This window comes from Corylus avellana, chromosome 2 (genome assembly GCF_965113065.1).
Source record: "Corylus avellana chromosome 2, dhCorAvel1.hap1.2, whole genome shotgun sequence".
Classification (NCBI taxonomy): domain Eukaryota; kingdom Viridiplantae; phylum Streptophyta; class Magnoliopsida; order Fagales; family Betulaceae; genus Corylus; species Corylus avellana.
Genome location: NC_142491.1, coordinates 1,709,552 through 1,728,305, shown reverse-complemented (window position 1 = coordinate 1,728,305; position 18,754 = coordinate 1,709,552). Strand labels below are relative to the sequence as shown.

Sequence of the window (18,754 nt, the reverse complement as noted above, 5' to 3'; positions counted from 1 at the left end):
AGATAATAGAGGAATAAAAGAAAATAAAGGCAAAAGATTTTACGGGTAGTTTGGTTATTCTATTGGATATGAAATATGGCTACTATTAGCCATTTCGCTACTCTCTTGAAGATGCTCTAACCTTTTTTTTTGTTTTTGTTTTGTAAGATGAGTAAGATAAGATACAAACAAACATTATCACACAAAAACAGAAAATTGCATAATCTAAAATACGAGAGACAAAAAAAAAAAAAAATCTGACCTTCACATCAATTAAACCACAACTCCCTCATAAGTAGAGAAGACAATCCAGATAGACTCGAAACTTCTCCCACAAAAAGGAAAAAGAAAAAAAAAGAACAAAAAAAGTTAAAATACACTTTTAGCCTCAAAATTTGTTAAAAAAAATATTAGGATTATTATTATTATTATTATTTTACTTTATTAATGATGAGCCCTAAAAATAAATAAAAAATATATCCAATGTAGCCCTAGTTCTTAAGGCTGCTTGTCGCGAGGGGTTGTTGGTGAAGGTGGGCTTAGCAGTTTGAATAAAGTATATGCACTTCTTTCTCTTCTTGGTGAAGGTGGGCTTAGCAGTTTGAATAAAGTATATGCACTTCTTTCTCTTCTTTCTCTTCTTGGTGAAGGTGGGCTTAGCAGTTTGAATAAAGTATATGCACTTCTTTCTCTTCTGGGTATGTGGTAATGGTGGTTTGTCTTTTTCATGGTGAGGCCTAGAATGAATTCTAGGTTTCAAAGGTAGTTATGGAGGAAGGTACAAAGTTTGATTATATATATATATATATATATATATATATATATATATATATATATATATTGTCTTCCCCACTCAAATGAAGGTACAGAATATTGCTTTTGTTTGCTAATGCCTTTCTATTCTCCTTTTTGTTTTACACTTTCCAAACAATTCAAATCACACTCGGAGCTACTTTTATTTTTATGTCAAGTCATAATGCTTAAAAATCTCTAAAAAGCATTAACAAACATAATCGTATGTCTCTGTCATCTATGGGGGAGTGGACTTTCAATAGAATACCAAGCAACATCTTTTTTTTTTTTTCTTTTTTTTTGGAGTACATCAACTAAGAAATTACAACAAACAATTAAGGGCTAAGCAACTCAACAACAAACCCAAAAACGACTACATCAGTGCATGTAAACAATAATTAAAAGGGAATACATCAAATTAATCACAAGGCCCCTATAGATTCTTGGCACAAATACCAAGAAACTTGGCCACCAATAAAGGTGGTTTGACAAGGAGCACTAAAGATAGCGCAACCAAGAAAGAAACAACTACATAGCATACCCGAATGAGAACCACAACAATAGAGAAGATATTGATGAAAGTCGAGTCAAAGCTAATAGAATGAGATACCGTCACAAAGTTCGAAGAACACCGCAGAACGATATGCAATGAGATCGAGAGAACAACATAGATCTAGAGAACAACGTTGATAGTGAACACCAAGATGCAATAGGTGGCTCCAAGAGACTAGCGATGATGATGGGAGGTGGTGGAGCATAGGAAAACATGTGCCACACGCCCACGAGTAATATCTACTTGCAGGCACATGGTAGACACTCTCCAGCGTGTAGTGGTCGATTGAAAACGGGGCTAGTGGCGGTTGGAAGCGAAAAGGCATAAGAGCATGGTGGTGTGGTGCATGCAAGGCAGGGGCTTCCTGAAATGGACATATCTAATTTTGAAAAAATTAAATCCCAAAATTTCAATAAGGGGGCGGATATGAGGCTAGGGATGGCTAGAAGATATGGTGAATGAACGATAGACGATAGAGGAAGATATTACAGAGATGTTGAATAAGGATAAAACACCAATGACATTAAATAATACCTTCGAAGAGGCGGTTTGAACCTTTGCTGAGGCAAGAAAGGAAGGGAGAGGGGAGTAGGGGGGATGGAGGAAACTCCTTCCTCTCATGGCGATTGGTGGGCTGGAGGTTTAGAGTTTTCTTCAAATATTATTTATTTATTTATTTATTGAGAGGCATCATCTCTCTGAATTGCTTGTTTTTGAGAATCTAGCATAACATGATAGAGGTTGGCTCCTCCTAAAACCTAATTAATCTAGGAAAAAAATGTTTGGAGTATTTCAATTTTTACAATAATCTCCTTACAAACTCATGTTACCAAGTCATTTATAATCAAATTTAAATATTTAGTAACCAAACATAGTAAGAACCACATAGACTTACAAATTGAAGGTGACAGTCCACGTGCATTACATGTTAGTCACAATCAAATTTAGTTGTTTAGTGACTAATATGATAAATGTTATGTAAACTGCTATATTAGTTTTGTAATGAGTTTAGTAGTACCCTATCAACCTTCAAATATATAACTTTTTTCCCCTCAAAAAAAAAAAATATATATATATATATATAACTTTTTTTTCATTTTGGAGTGAATATATAACTTGAATTAATTCCCTTATTTCTACATTTTTAAATATGTAATTCATTAACCATTTTAATATGATTTAAAGATGGTTAATGTAACTGTCCACAATGGAATATATATATAAAGTATATATATATATAAAGAAAGATGCCTAACCGTTTTCTTTAAAATTTAGATCTTATCTACAACATATGACCACGGGATACATAAGTGGAGTGACCTTTTCATCTAAATGTTTGTGTACCTTTCACTTTTGCTCTCTCTCTCTCTCTCTCTCTCTCTCTCTCTATATATATATATATATATATATATATATATCACAACTATCCTTAATAATACTATAAACTATATTTTTATCTAACAAGTATTTTACAATATTGATACGACAGTTCAAACTATTTTTTAATTTGTTTTGAAAAAATCATATTTAGCCCTTAGATTTGTATCTTATTTAAATCACTTTTTTTTTTCGTTCAAATAAATGGTTTGTCATATGTTACATAATGTCTCAATTGACACTCTAACGTTCATATCAACACTTAATATCAATTTCATATCATTAAGCTCAAAGTCATCCATAAAAAAATAAAAACAAAAAACAAAAGATCCATCTCCATAAACAAAAACCATATTTTTCGTCATCTTAATCTTTTAGATTTATAGTGCTAAAGGAAAAACTGTTAATTTTAACGATAAAGCAATAGATAGACCAATTTAAGATAAGTACGATGTAATGACTTTAATTTTGAAATTGAACATCCAAAGACTAAATTTAAATCCTGTAAATCCTACCAATTTAATGATTAATTTTTTAAAAAAAAGTTAAATAAAAGAAGTACATTATAAAATAGCATTGCTTTTTTTTTTTAAAAAAAAAAAAAAAAAACTCAGCATATCCTACTTTTTGGGCCATCCACGCTCCAACATCCATTAACTATGTCAATTCAAAGAGCTCCACCCACAATTTTAATAAAAATTTCAAATACCGAATCAACATAATCAAAATCATTATTATTAATAGGATCTATTATTACCAACTTTATCTCAAACGCAAAAATCAAATCAAATCAAGACCGTCCATTTTGTTGAACACCTAAATTCTAGCTGCACCTCCCCGTTACCCTAGCTTGCCCCATAATCCCAACACATAAAAAGTGCATGCGGCGGCTAGAGAAACAAAAGAAAAACAGAAAGCAAAATAAACAAACTTTGAGGTTTGAAACCCAAAATCAAATCAGAACCATCCATTTTGCTGAACAGAAAAATCCAAGGTCCAACCTTGTCTGTCATTCGCTCTAATTCACGTTTCTCGCCACTTTAGCACAGCCTCATAATTTCCAAAACACAAATGACCAAAAAAATTTGGACCGTTCACTCTCATCTCTCTCTCTTTACTGACGAATATTTTAATTTCTTTTTTATTTTTTATTTTTTATTTTTTTATTATTGTGTCTGTTACACTAAAAACCCTAATTTGCACTTTCCTCGCTTTCTCTCTCCGTGCTTCTCTCTCTCTCTTCTAGTCCCTAAATTCCTAACCCTAGCTTTCTCTCTCTTCTCTTTCTCATGGACACGGCGCGGGAGGGGAATCCCTACGACGCCGTAGCGGGGGAAGGATTCGGCACGGGAGGCAAGTTCCGGAGGCGGCCGTTCCGGCGGACCGCCAATACCACGCCGTACGACCGCCCCCCGACGGCTCTCAGAAACCCTAGCATAGTCAACCACAACAACAACGGCAATGGGTGGCTCTCGCGACTCGTCGATCCCGCTCAGAGGCTCATCGCCTCCAGCGCCCACCGTCTATTCTCCTCCGTCTTCCGCAAGCGCCTCCCTCCGCCGGCGCAGAAGCCGCTGGAGTCGTCTTACACTTCGGGTTGGTCTTCTTGGTTTTGCTTTTCTTGGTTTCGTGAGCAATTTCACGTTGTTGGTTGTGGAAATGGATAGGGTTTAATGTTCTTTTTTGTTCTTAGTTGAGATTTAGGCTTTGTCTTGGGGCTAATCTTGATTTTTTTTTTTTTTTAAAAAAAAAAATTAGTTGTCCTTGAATTGATAAGTAGGTTCGAAATTTTTGTATTTTCTTGAATTTAGGTTCATTTTTGTATGTTGTTGAAATTGCCGATTTGCACCATCATGTATGTAAAAGTAATAATTTTGCTTTAACATGTGCGGTATTGGAGTAGAAGAAAGTCAAGAAATCTTTGTATGTTTGTTTTCAAAATGATTTGATCTTTCGATTGGAATTTTTTGTTGAATTTTTTATAGAGTAATTACCTCTTAATGGAATTTTTTGTTGTATATCTGGCAAATATGGCTCCCGACTGTTGGCATATTGCCTTTGAGGCTTGCTGTAAATTTGTATTCTTTGGCTTATTGATGAGTGAGGGTCTGTATTTTTTTGTACTGTGTATTGGTGGAATTTTCTCATGGTAATATCTTAAGAATAATTAAGATAAGCTGATTATTGGTTTTAGGAAAGCTCTCCCACGAGATGAACATTCTGTGAAATCTGCATTGGGACATTAAGCTTAAAAGGATTCTATTGTTGCATTTGCTTATAGAATAAATTCCAAGGAGATAGTCATTCCAATTTGAAGTTGGGATCTTTGTGTTTTTGTTTTCATGAATCCTGTAACTTGCGTTTGATTTCTGTCATTTTCATGATGATTTTTTTTTTCCTGTCAATGAGTTGCTATTACCGCTTTTCTTCTGTAGATTGTAATAGTTTTCTATTAGATGCAGCTACTTTTTAAGTTGCTTTACTTTTGTTGGTATGAGATGTGGATTAGTTTACATAATCATAATCTCATCTCTTTCAAATGTAATGTTTGACCAGAAGCAAACCGGGAAGTAAGGGATACTGAACAGGAAGCAAGGGATAAGCACCATGAAGCAGCTGTCATAGTAAGTCGAAATGCTCTTATATATCACTCACATGTTTCAAGGTTTCTGTTGTTGTCTGTTAGACGGTATACTTAAATTTTGTTAATTTTATCCTTGCACAAAATTTTTGCATATGTTAATTTTGTCAATACGCTACTTGGGCAAAATATTTTAATTGATTTGGTTGGAAAAGTTTCTTGGCATGGTACCAAAGAATTGGGATCAAATCCTTCCTTCAGAAGTATTTGGTTCTATAAGTGGTTGAATACATGTTGCTCCCATTGTGTAGTACATACGTAAAACAGGCATCAAAGGTGTGTCAGCCCCCGGCAAAAGAAGGGTTGTGGGGGGGTGGTGGGAAGAGCCGCATGGGCATGGCCCATTTTCTGTGAAATCCTTCTGGAAGTACAAACATTTCAGTAAAATTTCGATCAGTGGTGACTCTTAGACACTTGGGCATCCTTGATTTGGAGCAGAAAGTATGTTCTAATGCAATGTATTTTTAAACTACGACCGCCTAGTTGGAATGTTCAAAGGTTTGTTTGAATATTCTACAATTTATAACAGGTGGACTTAACCTGCTTCTTAGATGGGTATCTGACATTTATAAAAGAAACATGTTCTTTTTATTCATTTGATTGGTCAGCTACTGTATTTAATGATCCACCACGTGCATATTATGCTTACACAACATGTCTGCCAAAGTCACCTTCAAGTCAAAAGGAATCTGGTTACACTCCTGTGCTCTTTGCCCAAAAAATTTAAGTTTGAGTTTCAGCTTTCAACTTATGTTTGTCAGGACCATTTATGTTTTAGTATCACTTGTGGCACAAAATGGTGATGTGAGACTAGAAAATTAACCCATAATTTAATCATTGCTCTGACGTATAACCAGCAGCCATACGATGTAATGAAATTTTTAAAGGGGCTAAAAAGGGATGGACTTGGGGAACGGAAAGAAAACGAGCATGAAGAAATGTGCATAATTTCTTTTTTTGGTTCAGGAAGATCACACAATTCTGTGATGGAGCAACTGACTTGGATGTAGAAGAGGCTTGGTCTGGAAGAAGAAACCTGATCTGTTTAGACAGCTGAGTTTCTTTGGGCCTATTTTTGGTAGAGATCCTATGGTTTTGTAGACAGGATTATTAGAATCTGTTCTATCACTGGAGAATTATAACCATATGTTGTCAATTGTCATAGGTGATGTAATTATAAAAAAAAGATTGTAATAGGTGATGTAGTCGGTTGTACTTCTTTCTATGTTTGGTACATTTTTTTTTTCTTTTCTAAGGGAAAGAAAAAAAATAGGAACATAACTTCTGAATCACCATCAGGGGCCTTGTGATACCATGATGGTAGAATTTAATTGCATTCTAAATTCTTGGGCATCTCATTCGTCTGTTGGTGAATTTTTTTTATTAAGTGTCCCATCGTTGACATGTTTCTGTACATCTGTTATCCATTTGGTTTTTTCTTCAAGCTTCATTTGTTTTTAAGTGGAACAATCTGTAGACAACTAGACATCTCAAATCTGTTCGGTTGTGTAGTCTTATTTTGCTTCCGAGTCAATTGTATGCTGCGTGTATAAAATTTATTTTTCTGTGCTGTTTTGCAATTTTGCCTGCAAAGGATTCTTCTGGATGGCAGCAAGGGGCCATTGATCGGGGTGACAATTCACATAGTTGTTCTGACAAAGGTGGCGTGACTGAGCTTGAGCAACTTTTAAAGCAGAAGTCATTTACCAGGTAGTCTTTATAATATTTATATTTTATTGACCTTTGGTGCTTTGTCGAAGCCGGATGCTGTAGATGTGGAGTTTATTATCTCCTTTTGTTCTTTCTTCCTGTGAGAAACTTGAAGTTTGTAGGCACGGGATGTCAGTGGAAGTTGTTTTTGCCAATTTGGGTTGCACCTGTCCCCATGCTTCTGTGCCTACATTCAGTAGCAGCAATGGCTTCTGATTTTGCTGTTCCAGCTTAGCCATCTGTGTCATATTACCATTTGTGGCAGTTAATATTCCTTCATATCATGCACATTCTTCTTCTTCTGTTTTTTTATCATGACTTAATGCTGAATGCAATTTAACTACTCTGCAGATCTGAGATTGATCGCTTGACAGCCTTGTTACATTCAAGAACTGTTGATATACATATTGGGGATGAAGACAAAAAGTCTGAAGGTATTCTACCAGAAGCATCAGTGTCTCATGACAGAAGGGAGGAATTTCAAGCTCCAGCTTCAGAAAATGGGATTGGAAGCCACCTCATTTCAACCCCTCTCATTAGTTCAAGAGTAATAAAAACAGCTCCTACTCTTTTTATGGTTTATGTAATTTAAAATTCTTGTTGGTGGTTGTTCACGATGCTCTATCTCATGAACAATAAAGTATATACATATTGCATGCATTTCTTTTCACATGCAGTGACTAAACATGTCTTCAGGTCCTTGATGAGGATGTTGCTTCACCTGCAGAGCTTGCAAAAGCTTACATGGACTGTAGGCCTTCAAAAGTATCCCCATTAATGCTTGGTATTCGCAGTCAAGGATTTGTGGAAGATCCAATCGTGATAAGTCATCGGCCTTTTCCGCCAAAATCACCCATTATGCCACTTGTGCCGCGGTCTGCTGGTCGTGCTGGGTATACTGAAAATGGTTTCATGACACCAAGATCTCGAGGCAAATATGCAATATATAGCATGGCTCGAACACCATATTCCAGAGTTCATTCATCCTCTACCCCAAAGGTTTACATGCTAGGGAATATAACTCTCTTTAGAACATTGATGTTCCTCCAGATTTAAGTTCTTATATTGTTTTCCCATTTTTCAGGGTGTTGGGCCCATTGTTGCTTATGATGGGCCTTCATCGTCATCTCAGGCTGCATGGGAGCAGAATAAACTTTCCGACTCTAAACAAGGGGTACAAGTCCCACAGATTATCAGATGCTATGCTCTTTGTTTTGGTATTCACCACCAAGATCATATCACTAAATATGTTTCTTTTCTTTGCAGGCTTTAAAACGTAGAAGTTCAGTCTTAGACAATGATTTGGGATCTGTTGGTCCTATACGTAGAATTCGTCATAAACCTAATCTTCTATCTTCAAGAGGATTGAGTTTCCCAGTTTCTGGTAGTCCTGTTTCTATTCGTGGTACTGGAGTTGGTCCAAGTGCTGCTCAATACCCTTCCTCTTCAGTGCAAAAGCCATTTTTATTTGTTGAATCTAATAAGGGAAACTTGACAAGGATGTCCACAGAAAATGGGGATAGCATGCCGACTACAAGTTTCCCCCCGGTTTCCTCCAAGTCCAGTGAGATGGCTTCGAAAATATTGCAGCAACTTGAAAAGTTGGTTTCGCCAAAAGAGAAATCATCTGAGCTCAAGCTAGGTTCTGTGAGGGACAGTTCGCCCACTAAGTTGTCGCCATCTATGTTACATGGAAAGGCTCTTAGAAGCCTGGAGACTGTAGAATCACCAAAATTTCTCGAGAATGGACGAGATGGTAATAAGTTGGTTACATTATTTGACACGGTTTTACCTGATGCTCTGGACACCACTTCTCAAAAGCAAAAGAAAGTTGAAGAAAATGGCCCATTGAGGCTTGTTGCTCCTGGTGACAGATCACTTCCTATGGTAAACAACATTGATTATAAAGCTCCAAAAAAGGACACATCACCTAGTGGCAAAACTGCAGATTCTGCATTGATGAACTTTGTCACCCATCCTTCACAAAAGAAACGGGCTTTCCAGATGAGTGCACATGAGGTATGTGTTTTTTCATGTCACTTTTGGTCTGTCTTGATACATGTCTTGGTCAACGTGCTGCTCCTGCCATTCTATCTTATTCACTATCTGATATGAATAAGATGCCTTTTTTTTTTTTTCCTCAAATTTCTGGTTATTGAGGAGGGCACACTTACAAAATTATATACTTTTTTATATTAGCGAAAACAGTTCTATTTTTCCTAGAGGTTTCTGATACATCAAATATGTCCAATGCTATGGATCTTGTTGTAGGATTATTTAGAGCTGGATGATGACCATCCTGATGGAGCTGTACCTACTCCATTGGTTGAAGAGAGAGAAAGGGTTGAAGTTTCTGTGGCAGAGAGGAAAGCCAATTCTGCAGAAGCAGCAACACCGGAGAATCCTCCATCTCTATTTGGATTTAAGCGACCTGCAAGTTCTGTATTGAACCAAAAAGCAGATTTGGTAACTTCTGATGGGCCTGTGGTTGCTGAAAAGAGCACTGGTTTTTCTTTTCCAAAGGCCGCCACTACCAATATAGCTGTTCAGCCTGCTACGGCAGTGAGACAGTCATTGTCAACATCTGATAAATCTGCACCACCAAGGGAATTAAATGTTGCACCTATGTTTAATTTTGGAGATAACATTGCTTCTCCAAAGGAACCAAATGCTGCTTCTACAGTTGCTAGCTTTTTATCCATTTCAAGTGCTGACAAGGTTCCACAGTTTACATTTGGTTCCTCGTCTTCAGCTGGTGAATCTGCAAGCCTCCAATTTGGTGTTCGTTCTGACCCTAAACCGGAAAGCACAAGCAGGTCAGTATATATATTTTTTAGGAGTAACCATGTTTATCCTTTTTTTTTTTTTTTGCATGTTTTGATGTGATGGGTTGGGGGGGGGTTGCTCGGTGCTCCTCATGTTTGAAATATATGATCAGAAGCTGCATGTGTCATATTTTGTTTGATTTCATACTATTATTATATATATATATGTATATTTTTTTTGGGGGGGGGAGGGGGGGGTTTCCAATAGTCTTGAGTGGAGTCTTCATCTATTTTAGAATGGCTTGTGGCTGTGCGATTATTAATTTCTTATAGATAAAAGTGGTCATTTACGTACAAAGTTTAAAGTCACATTTATGTCTTATATCTGGTTTGTCAATAATGAGAACGTTCTGAATGTTTTGGTACATCCATTTTCAGCTTTTAAATTACGATCCCTGCCTACATAAATTTGTCTTTTCTACATTATCATTTTACCTTTATACCCTCAAAACTGTGTTGCCTTTTCACAATCACACACTTCAAGAATGTGCATTGTACTTTTAATAATAAAAGAGTAATGCTATTTACCACATTTTTATTTCACAACTATTTCACAATGCTGATGTGGTAGTCTCAACCAATTTTTTATTTTCTAAAAAAAAAAGAACTAATCCAAGGGTTTGTTGAAATTTCCGTATCAACATTGTGGGATTAGTTGTGGAATTAAAATGTGGTTTTTAGCATTACTCATGATTAAAAAAAAATGTTTTTAGTATTGTCAGCTCAAATAGCACCTCATCCACTTGTAAGAATGAGTTGGAAATGCAAGGTTGTGGGTCCAAGGCTTTTCCAATTCAATAAAAAAATCTCTCTTTTTTTTTTTTTTTTTTTTTTTTTGTCTTTATTAATTTCTACTATATGGTCATGTAGATAATGTTGTTCTTTTGAGTATAATAATAATGTTACTCTCTGTATGTGCTTTGTAGACCCACTAGGTGCATGTATAAATTACTGATTCAATTAAAAATAAGGTCCTTTCTTTTTATTGATTTCTACTATATGGTCATGAAGATAATGTTGTTTTGATTATTGTTCTTTGCGTGTGGTTCCTAGACCCACTAGGTGCATGTATAATTGTTCACTTCTGCAGAGTGCAGCTTTTTTTCTTTTTCTATTTGTGAATATTTCTATGATTGGGTTATATTATCCTTTGGTATTTATGTGATACAAAATGCATTACTTCTGTTTGTGTTCTATGGTAATTGATATGCATTAATAATGATGATTCACTTTGGCAGTGTTGCGACATATTTTTGGATTCATGAGGCCTTCTATACTTATTTCTTTTCTACAGTTTTACTTCCCAAGTTAAAACCCAAAAATTAAAGACGTTATGCTTGACTTAGATTTAAATCTTGTTCCTAACATTTTATAATTGGTCTTAATGACTTGGAGATCTTTAATTCATATATATCTCTTTGTGCAGCTTTTTAACTGTTAGTGCGACTGATTCTGTACCAAAAATACCTGAATTGGGCGGAGCTGATAATAAGAACAACTCAAATGCTGGAATCACTTCTAGGACACCAGAAACTGTACTTCCATCTGCTGCATCATCACCTACACCTACTGCAAGTATTGGTGCCAATAATTCTATCTTCAGTAATGGGTCTTTTGCTTCGATCCCTCCTTCATCAGTCTCTTCTACCATTCCACCTCTTGTTTTTAATAGTGGTCAGAATCAAAATTCATCGAGTAGCTCTACCCCTGCTGTTATTTCCACTGGCAGCATCACCTCCACCTCTCCCTTCACCTCCATTACCGGCAGTAGCAGTCTCTCTGCCTCTGCTGGAGCAGCACCTTTATTTTCTGCAACACCTATTTTTAAATTTGGATCTACAGTTTCATCAACTGGAGCATCACCGGTAGCTGCTACTTCTGGGATAGAATCAGAAGCAGGCAAGACTAGGCCAGATACAAGCTTTAGCAATCTCAGCAGCAATCCTTTTGTTGGCACTTCTGCTGCAAATCCAAGTACAGGAAGTAGCATTTTTGGATTTAGTGCTGCAGTCACTTCAACTGCTAATAATCAATCTCAGGGTTCTCTTTTCGGTGCTGGCAGCGGATCTGTGCTTAGTGCACAGGCAGCCACCGCTGGCTCTGGGGTCTCAACTCTTAGCAACAGCATGCCCATGCAATTCAGTTCAACTTCATCGTCCCCATCTTTTGGATTGGCTGGGAATACGTCTTTCTCTTCTGGCAGTTCTCCTTTTGCTTCCTCAACTTCTGCTGCTAAACTTTTCAATTCAGGTGCTGCGTTTGGACTTGGCTCTTCTGAGGCCAACAACAGTAGTACGATAGGTGGTACTACTTCAAGCTTGTTTGGTTCCAGTTGGCAGTCTTCGAGTTTTAATTCAACCTCTTCCTCCTCAGCTGGGTTGTCCTTCCCAGCATCTGCAGCGTCTGTTCCTGCTACTACATCGCCATCAACTGGGTTGCTCTTCACAGCATCTACAGCTGCTGCTGCTACTACTACTACAGCTCCGCAATCTGTGTTTGCATTTGCAGCATCTGCACCTTCTGTTGCTGCTACTAGCAGTTCACCTGGTATATTTGGATCATCTATTGGGGCGCCGTCTGGTCCTGCTTACTCGTTCACTTCTTCAGGTATGGCTGCTCCCTCATTGCAGCCTGTCTTTGGTAATAATAGTCCGGGCTATGCATTTAATTCAGCTGCTTCAGGAAATAATGATCAAATGAATATGGAGGACAGCATGGCGGAGGATACGGTTCAAGCATCCATGCCTGCAGTTCCAGCATTTAGTACACATCCTGTCACACCTCCTCAATCTAACTTTGTGTTTGGTTCAACACCTACATCAACACCAAATCCCTTTACTTTTGTGGGCCAACAGAATTCAGGCACAGTACCGAACCTATTTCAGGCCACAAACAGTTTAGGAGGGAGCTTCTCAGTGGGTGCTGGTGGCGGGGACAAGTCTGGTCGAAAGATCGTCAAAGTTAGTCGCAAGGGACGGAAGAAGTAAATTTATCAATCATTACAGACAATTGGTACCCGTGTCAAGGGCTTCAGCTGCAATTGATGGATAAATAATGATAACGGTAAGAGGTCAACAGCAAGAGATGGCTGTTTCTGTCGGTCGGTCACCAGGATTTGATCGGTGCGGACAAAGGTAAATGACAAGTTTACATGGTTTCTTGCTCCTTTACTACAAGTTTTCTTGTCTTAAAAGGTTGAGTAAGTTTTTCACAATTTTGTATCAGTCTAGCAAAAATCTGAGGACATTTGTGCTGTACTAGTTAGTAGTCGTGGTTCATAGCATTTGAGGTTGATGGTGTTATGTGTACTCTTATTTGTAACATAAATAGAAAAGGGCACGAATCTGTTTAAGAAAGCAGATCGCTCACTCTGATTTTTGTGTTGGCAACCTTTATGGGGGTTGGGGGCATATTTTCTTTGTTTTGAGTTTTTAATATGCGTCATGTCGTTTGGCTACGCTAGAAATCTTTTATGGAATTCTTAAGATTTGCAAGGGTTTGCAATTCTCCCAATCTGAGTCATATATTAATACTGGACGACTAGGAATGAACGCTGTTAGCAAACATAAAACAAATAAAAAAAAAAAAAGTGTTATTTGACTTATTTCTCATTTCCAAGGAGGGCTACTGATAGCGAATCTTAGGGCACTATAGTCTATATTAGTTTAAGTTTTGTTATAGTTCACTTATATGAAGTAATTGTGCTTAATATTATCCTTAAACAAAAATGATTAATATTACTGTAACTAAAATTGTGATTGGGGCCTGCCAGTGGTAGAGCGAAATTTTTTGTTCTCTTGGGGGAGACTATATTAATAAAATAATACTATATTTTTTCTCAGTAAAATATTTTGTCTCATGCAATTGACATAATCTATATTCTTTCTCTGAGTTGATAGAAGTTTGTACACAAGTTAAGTGAAAAATTTACTTAAATGCTTTTCTTTTTTTTTTTTTTTTGACGACATCAAACAAGGAAGATGTGCATTTTTTTATTTTTTTTTTTTTTAAAAAAAAACAAAACAATGAATGAAACTTGGCTTTTTGTAGAGGCTTAACCTGCACAAGGTAACAGCTAAAGTAGTTAACTCTATGTATAACCCCACCAAAATAACATAATACAACGACTTAGCTAATAACATAATACAACGAGATTAGCTAAGATAAAAATAAGAAAAAGGAAAAGAAGAGGACGAAGAATTATTAGAACCAAAAAAGGAAGGAAATTTATTGAATACCGAGTCTTCTTCAGGCTTCGGTCTTCTGTAGTACGAATCTTTTATGGTTTTGCATTCTTTACTTGTAGAGGAAAGAAAAACACTAAAAGGAAAAAAATGTGAGAGCATAAAGAGAAAAAACTGAAAAGAAAAGGAAAAGTTGAAGTGTTAAAGAATAGTAATGGTAGGCCAAAAAATGCTAGTCCATGAGCTTTGGGATTTAGGCTTAGAAACAGACCTCGTTTAATAAAATTCTTGTTTTTTGTCTTCTATATTCTCTTTTCAAAATAAAAACATTAACAAATAATCTAAATACAACACTCCTAAAAACACAAAAAATATTTCACTTTTATGTCAAATCAAAACATTTTTTTTAAATAAAAAACACTGACAAAACGCATTAACAATGATAGCAAACAATTTTATTTTATTTAAAAAAAAAAAAAAAAAAAAAAACAAACAAACAAACAAACATGCCACAAGAGGCCTTATATATATATATATATTTTTTTTGGACCCAATCACCATGGAGATTTTTTTCTTTGAAGTTTTAGGAGTAACTTGGATTTGGCTGTGGTATGATACAAGCTTCAACTATCAACAACGTATGACTACAAAAGCCAAATGAAATGCACCCAGAACAAAGATTGTATAGGGAGGACAGGAGGCATCAGTATTTCCAGTTCTTCAAGTATATATTGGTGTTTTATAAATCATTTACGAGAAAAACTAAACAAAGACACTGGCATTAGAACATTTATAAGGACCCAAAAACAAAAGAAGAGTATAGTGATCTAAGCTAACACAAGGTGAAGGCGGAGGGAACGAGGATCCTCTCCATTTCAAATGAATGGACTGGATTAAATGTTGTTGCACTTAACAGTGTAAATAATGTCACATCATTTAATTTTTTTGAATGACATGCCAACATATTTATCATATGACACCATCTACACCGTTAAATACAACAACATTAAATCCTGACTATGAAATAGCTCATCCTATTGTACAGCTATGTCATTAGTAATTTCTGGCAGCATTGTTGTAAACCCGGCCACTAGGGTATGGAACCCTAACCTCAGTTCCCTGAGTTTTCTCCCTCCTGAGAACAGGAGGTAGCTCTCTATATGACTCAAACTGACTAGTGGCAAATTCTCGATGCGCTTCAGCAACAACTGCAACTGAAGCTCCAAAATAGCCATGAGCATCGTGCAGACCTGGATTCCGGTAATGAGTCGTCCCGGGTTGCTGATACCGATTCAACCGTGCCTGTAATTCCATGTGGAGGAATTCTTCTCTTGCAGTGGCTTGTTTAGCACGAAGTGCAGATACTTTTTCCTGATGCCTAGTATTGATCTCCATTATTTTCTGAGCAAAAAAAAAAATCACTAAAACATCAAAGTCTGCTCTAGAGACAACTTATTCTGCTTGAACAGCCAATCATACTTATTAGTGCTACTGTTGCATATTATGATGATTGAACCACAATTTACTCTTAATAATGTTTGTGCTGTACCTTGATGTCAGCTTGAACAGTATCAATTCTGTTAATTCTTCATGCCTACAAATAGTGTCAATCGTGGCAATAAACAATTTGAATGGCAGTAAAAGGCCTATGCACACATTATCAAGTTCTGAATAAACAGAAAAAATGAAGAATTGTTTCTTTGTTCAAAAGAAAAAAATATTTAATAGCTTTTTCCAGATTGTAGAGCACCAAGCATATTCTATGCTTAAAATCAAATCACACATGTATGCATGCATATATGAGCTAATTAAGAAAAAAAAAAATTGCCAAGTCCAAATAATTTTCTTTTACCAAATATTGAAACCACAAAAACAAAAAATCAGTAACTATTCACAATTAAGCATTTGAAGATCGGGTCCTACAGACCCCACAAAGACATATAAACACCACCAAGAAAAGGGACCAGTCCTAGTATTTGTGTAGTTTAGTGACTATTTTATTCATCGCCGCATGCAAATTTCACTTTGATCAAGATCATGAGCCAGCAATTCATTTCCTACTCTTAAAGATCTAGATACAGCATAATTACTGCTAAAAGTAAGTTGGGACATAATCTACTGACCTCCCTGTGCCTTGCATATTCCACATCCTCTGTATGACTTTGTTCCTTTGCCAAGTTCATGATTTCATCAATGAATTTTCGTTCAAGACCTTCAAAAGTCAGTGGTGATGGATTGTCTTCATAGCCAACTTCCATATCTTGCTCTTGAGACAGGCTTCTAGGTTCTGTGTCTGCTCGGTTATCTGAACTACGTCTCTGGTCTGGCATCTGATCTTGGTAATAAGATCTTTTCCCATTTCCCCCCAGACCTGTATCTCCAAAAGAGGGAAAAAAAGGGGGGGAAGAATTATAACATTTGTTTTCTTTTAAATTTTTAATGGTCTTGGATCAATGTCATAAATACAAAAATTCATATATTATGGTTATACCCTTCTTTTTCAATTTTTTTTATCCTACTCACAAATCTATAGCAGAATCTCCATACAAAGATACTAGATCGAAATGCTTGTTTAACTACATACATGTACCTTCAACTTTGCTTCACATAAACTTGGTTAGAAGGAATCATAAAAAATAAGAACATCAAAGAATACTCGCATCAAAATAAAATCATGGGCTTTGATAAAAATTTAGCTTTCTGATGACATTGAATATTGATACAGATTATGTCTAAGGACAGTACTTGCCTTCATTAAATGAATGGGGCGATATTTGATTTGATACATTTGGTGCATCTCTATCCCATTTCCATTGCTCCTCTATTTTTGAAGACTTGTATGAATGCTCTTCCTCAGTAGAAAAAGAATCTGGACGTCCTGGAAAATCTTTCATTGCAGCATTCAGCTGCATTCTTTGTGTAGACATGTGCTGCATTCTCTGTGTAGGCATGTGCTGCATCTGAGAAGCAACAAATGGATTTGCTTGGGAATTGGTGTAAGCTGGATTCACATGGGAATCAGGATAAGATGCCCGCCTTTGCATCCTCCCACTTGACTAGAAAAAAATGTTTACTCCAACCTAAAAACACAACAAACAATGATCCAATTGGAGAAAACTCACAAGTCATGCCAGAAGTTCTAAATTCTGTATGAAACAAACAAAAAGGAATACACAATTCAAACCGGAAGTATAAAGTATTCTATGTGAAAAGATCAAGGCAGGATAAGTAATTTTTTTCCTAGAAAAATTTCAACGCAGGCAAGGACACAACCGACATTAAGGCAATGATAGACAAACATAAAAGCAAAATATGACCCCAACAATCTAAGTGTCATGACAACCAGACAAAAATAGAGACTAACAAGTAAGCTACAAGCAATTAGTATCAGTATCCTTTCTTGTTTAATCACCCAGCAATTTGAAGTTTCGCTACAAAACCCTAAGCATGAATTATTTCTAAGGCTCAACTTGACAGGCTCTTAGTTAGAGAATATCTACTTCCCACCCACCCTTCAAACCCAAGCATCGTAAGTAAAGAGATCTTCATAAAATTAAGTAGGCCAACAGAAACAAAAAATTGGAGGAAAACATGTCAACTACACGGAAATTGCTAATATGGGAGGCAGCGAGATGAGAACGAAAAAGTCATCCATCCCCATGATTTTCCCGGTAAAATTTGAATCTTTTTACCTCTTTTTCACATCTTAACGAACCCTAAATTTAGCAATTAGAAAGACCCAAGAGTCCGAACAGGCAAGTATTAACAAACAGGAATAAAAATATAAACTTTTTGTCAAAATTATGAGGAAACCTTTTGCAGGCATTGATTACGTACGCAGAAACTCTCTGTTTGGTTGCTAAAGAAAAGTTAGGAAAAGAAAGTGTATCAAAATTTTGAAGAACACACATTCATATCAAACAACCGAAAACCCACAAAATGAAAAAGATTCAACTATTTAGAATACCCATTATCCTATATCTTCCAATACACACCCAAAATAAAATAACTAAAAAAAAGAGCTCGAAATCAGAGCACATACGCTGTGCTTGCCTGCTTTATTCTTGTTCTTTCTGTAATGTTGTAAAAACCCTCATAAAAAGTGAATGAGCAGTAGAAGATCGAGGACAATTTGGATGTTGAGGGTTTTGATTTCCTTCGGTGTGAATAATCCTAGTCAAGGCTTCTACTACTTTTGCACTGAGATAGTACTTATTTCTGTCTATTTTTAACGCCCAACGGAAATGATTAAAAAAATCAAATTATTCTTTCGATTTTTTTTTTTAAAAAAAATTAAAGGTAAATTTGAAATTTTATAAAAAAAAGTCAAGAGTATAAAAGTTAAATTATCACTTTTAACGTTTCCGTTTAATTAAAAGCGCTTTTAAGAGTCTAAAAAGCCTAAAAATAGCCAAAAAAAAAACACTTTTAGCAAAATCTTAAGAGCCTATTTAAGATTGCGTTTGAGAAATAAAACTTTGAAATCAGAAAGAGCTTTTGGGAAAAAATACTTTATTTTTAAGTTTTTACCAAAAATGCTTTTTGGCTATTTTTAGGCCTTTTGGACCATTAAAAATCTTTTTAATTTTTTTTACCAAACAAGTATTTTTTTCTTCAAACGGACTTTTTGAATGTTAAAAGCACTTTGAAGTCCCTCAAACGCAACCTCAAACATGCCCAAAAAATAAAGCTT

The 18,754-nt window shown here is 36.0% G+C and overlaps 2 protein-coding genes across 4 annotated transcripts; one reads left to right on the top strand and one right to left on the bottom strand.

The window, feature by feature from the left end:
- The first annotated feature begins 3,894 nt into the window (after window positions 1-3,894).
- Window positions 3,895-13,251, top strand: NUP1 (nuclear pore complex protein). Of its 2 annotated transcripts, XM_059588238.2 has the most exons (10): window positions 3,895-4,297; window positions 5,258-5,325; window positions 6,937-7,052; window positions 7,404-7,599; window positions 7,749-8,051; window positions 8,137-8,226; window positions 8,319-9,071; window positions 9,324-9,868; window positions 11,304-12,484; window positions 12,560-13,251. In XM_059588238.2, the coding sequence occupies exons 1-10, from the start codon at window positions 3,991-3,993 to the stop codon at window positions 12,862-12,864; spliced, it is 3,864 nt and encodes a 1,287-aa protein (XP_059444221.2). In that variant the 5' UTR covers window positions 3,895-3,990; the 3' UTR covers window positions 12,865-13,251. The 2 variants fall into 2 exon arrangements, with proteins under 2 accessions (XP_059444221.2, XP_059444213.2); XM_059588230.2 differs by having other exon boundaries at window positions 11,304-13,251.
- Window positions 13,252-14,724: 1,473 nt separating this feature from the next.
- On the bottom strand, window positions 14,725-18,243 carry LOC132163450 (uncharacterized). 2 transcript variants are annotated; one of them, XM_059573750.2, is made up of 4 exons: window positions 18,104-18,243; window positions 16,811-17,141; window positions 16,185-16,432; window positions 14,725-15,462 (listed from the first exon to the last, which is right to left on the bottom strand). In XM_059573750.2, exons 2-4 carry the CDS (start codon window positions 17,103-17,105, stop codon window positions 15,115-15,117), a joined length of 891 nt encoding a protein of 296 aa, XP_059429733.2. In that variant the 5' UTR covers window positions 17,106-17,141; window positions 18,104-18,243; the 3' UTR covers window positions 14,725-15,114. The 2 variants fall into 2 exon arrangements, with proteins under 2 accessions (XP_059429733.2, XP_059429741.2); XM_059573758.2 differs by having other exon boundaries at window positions 18,115-18,243.
- Between the last annotated feature and the right edge of the window lie 511 nt (window positions 18,244-18,754).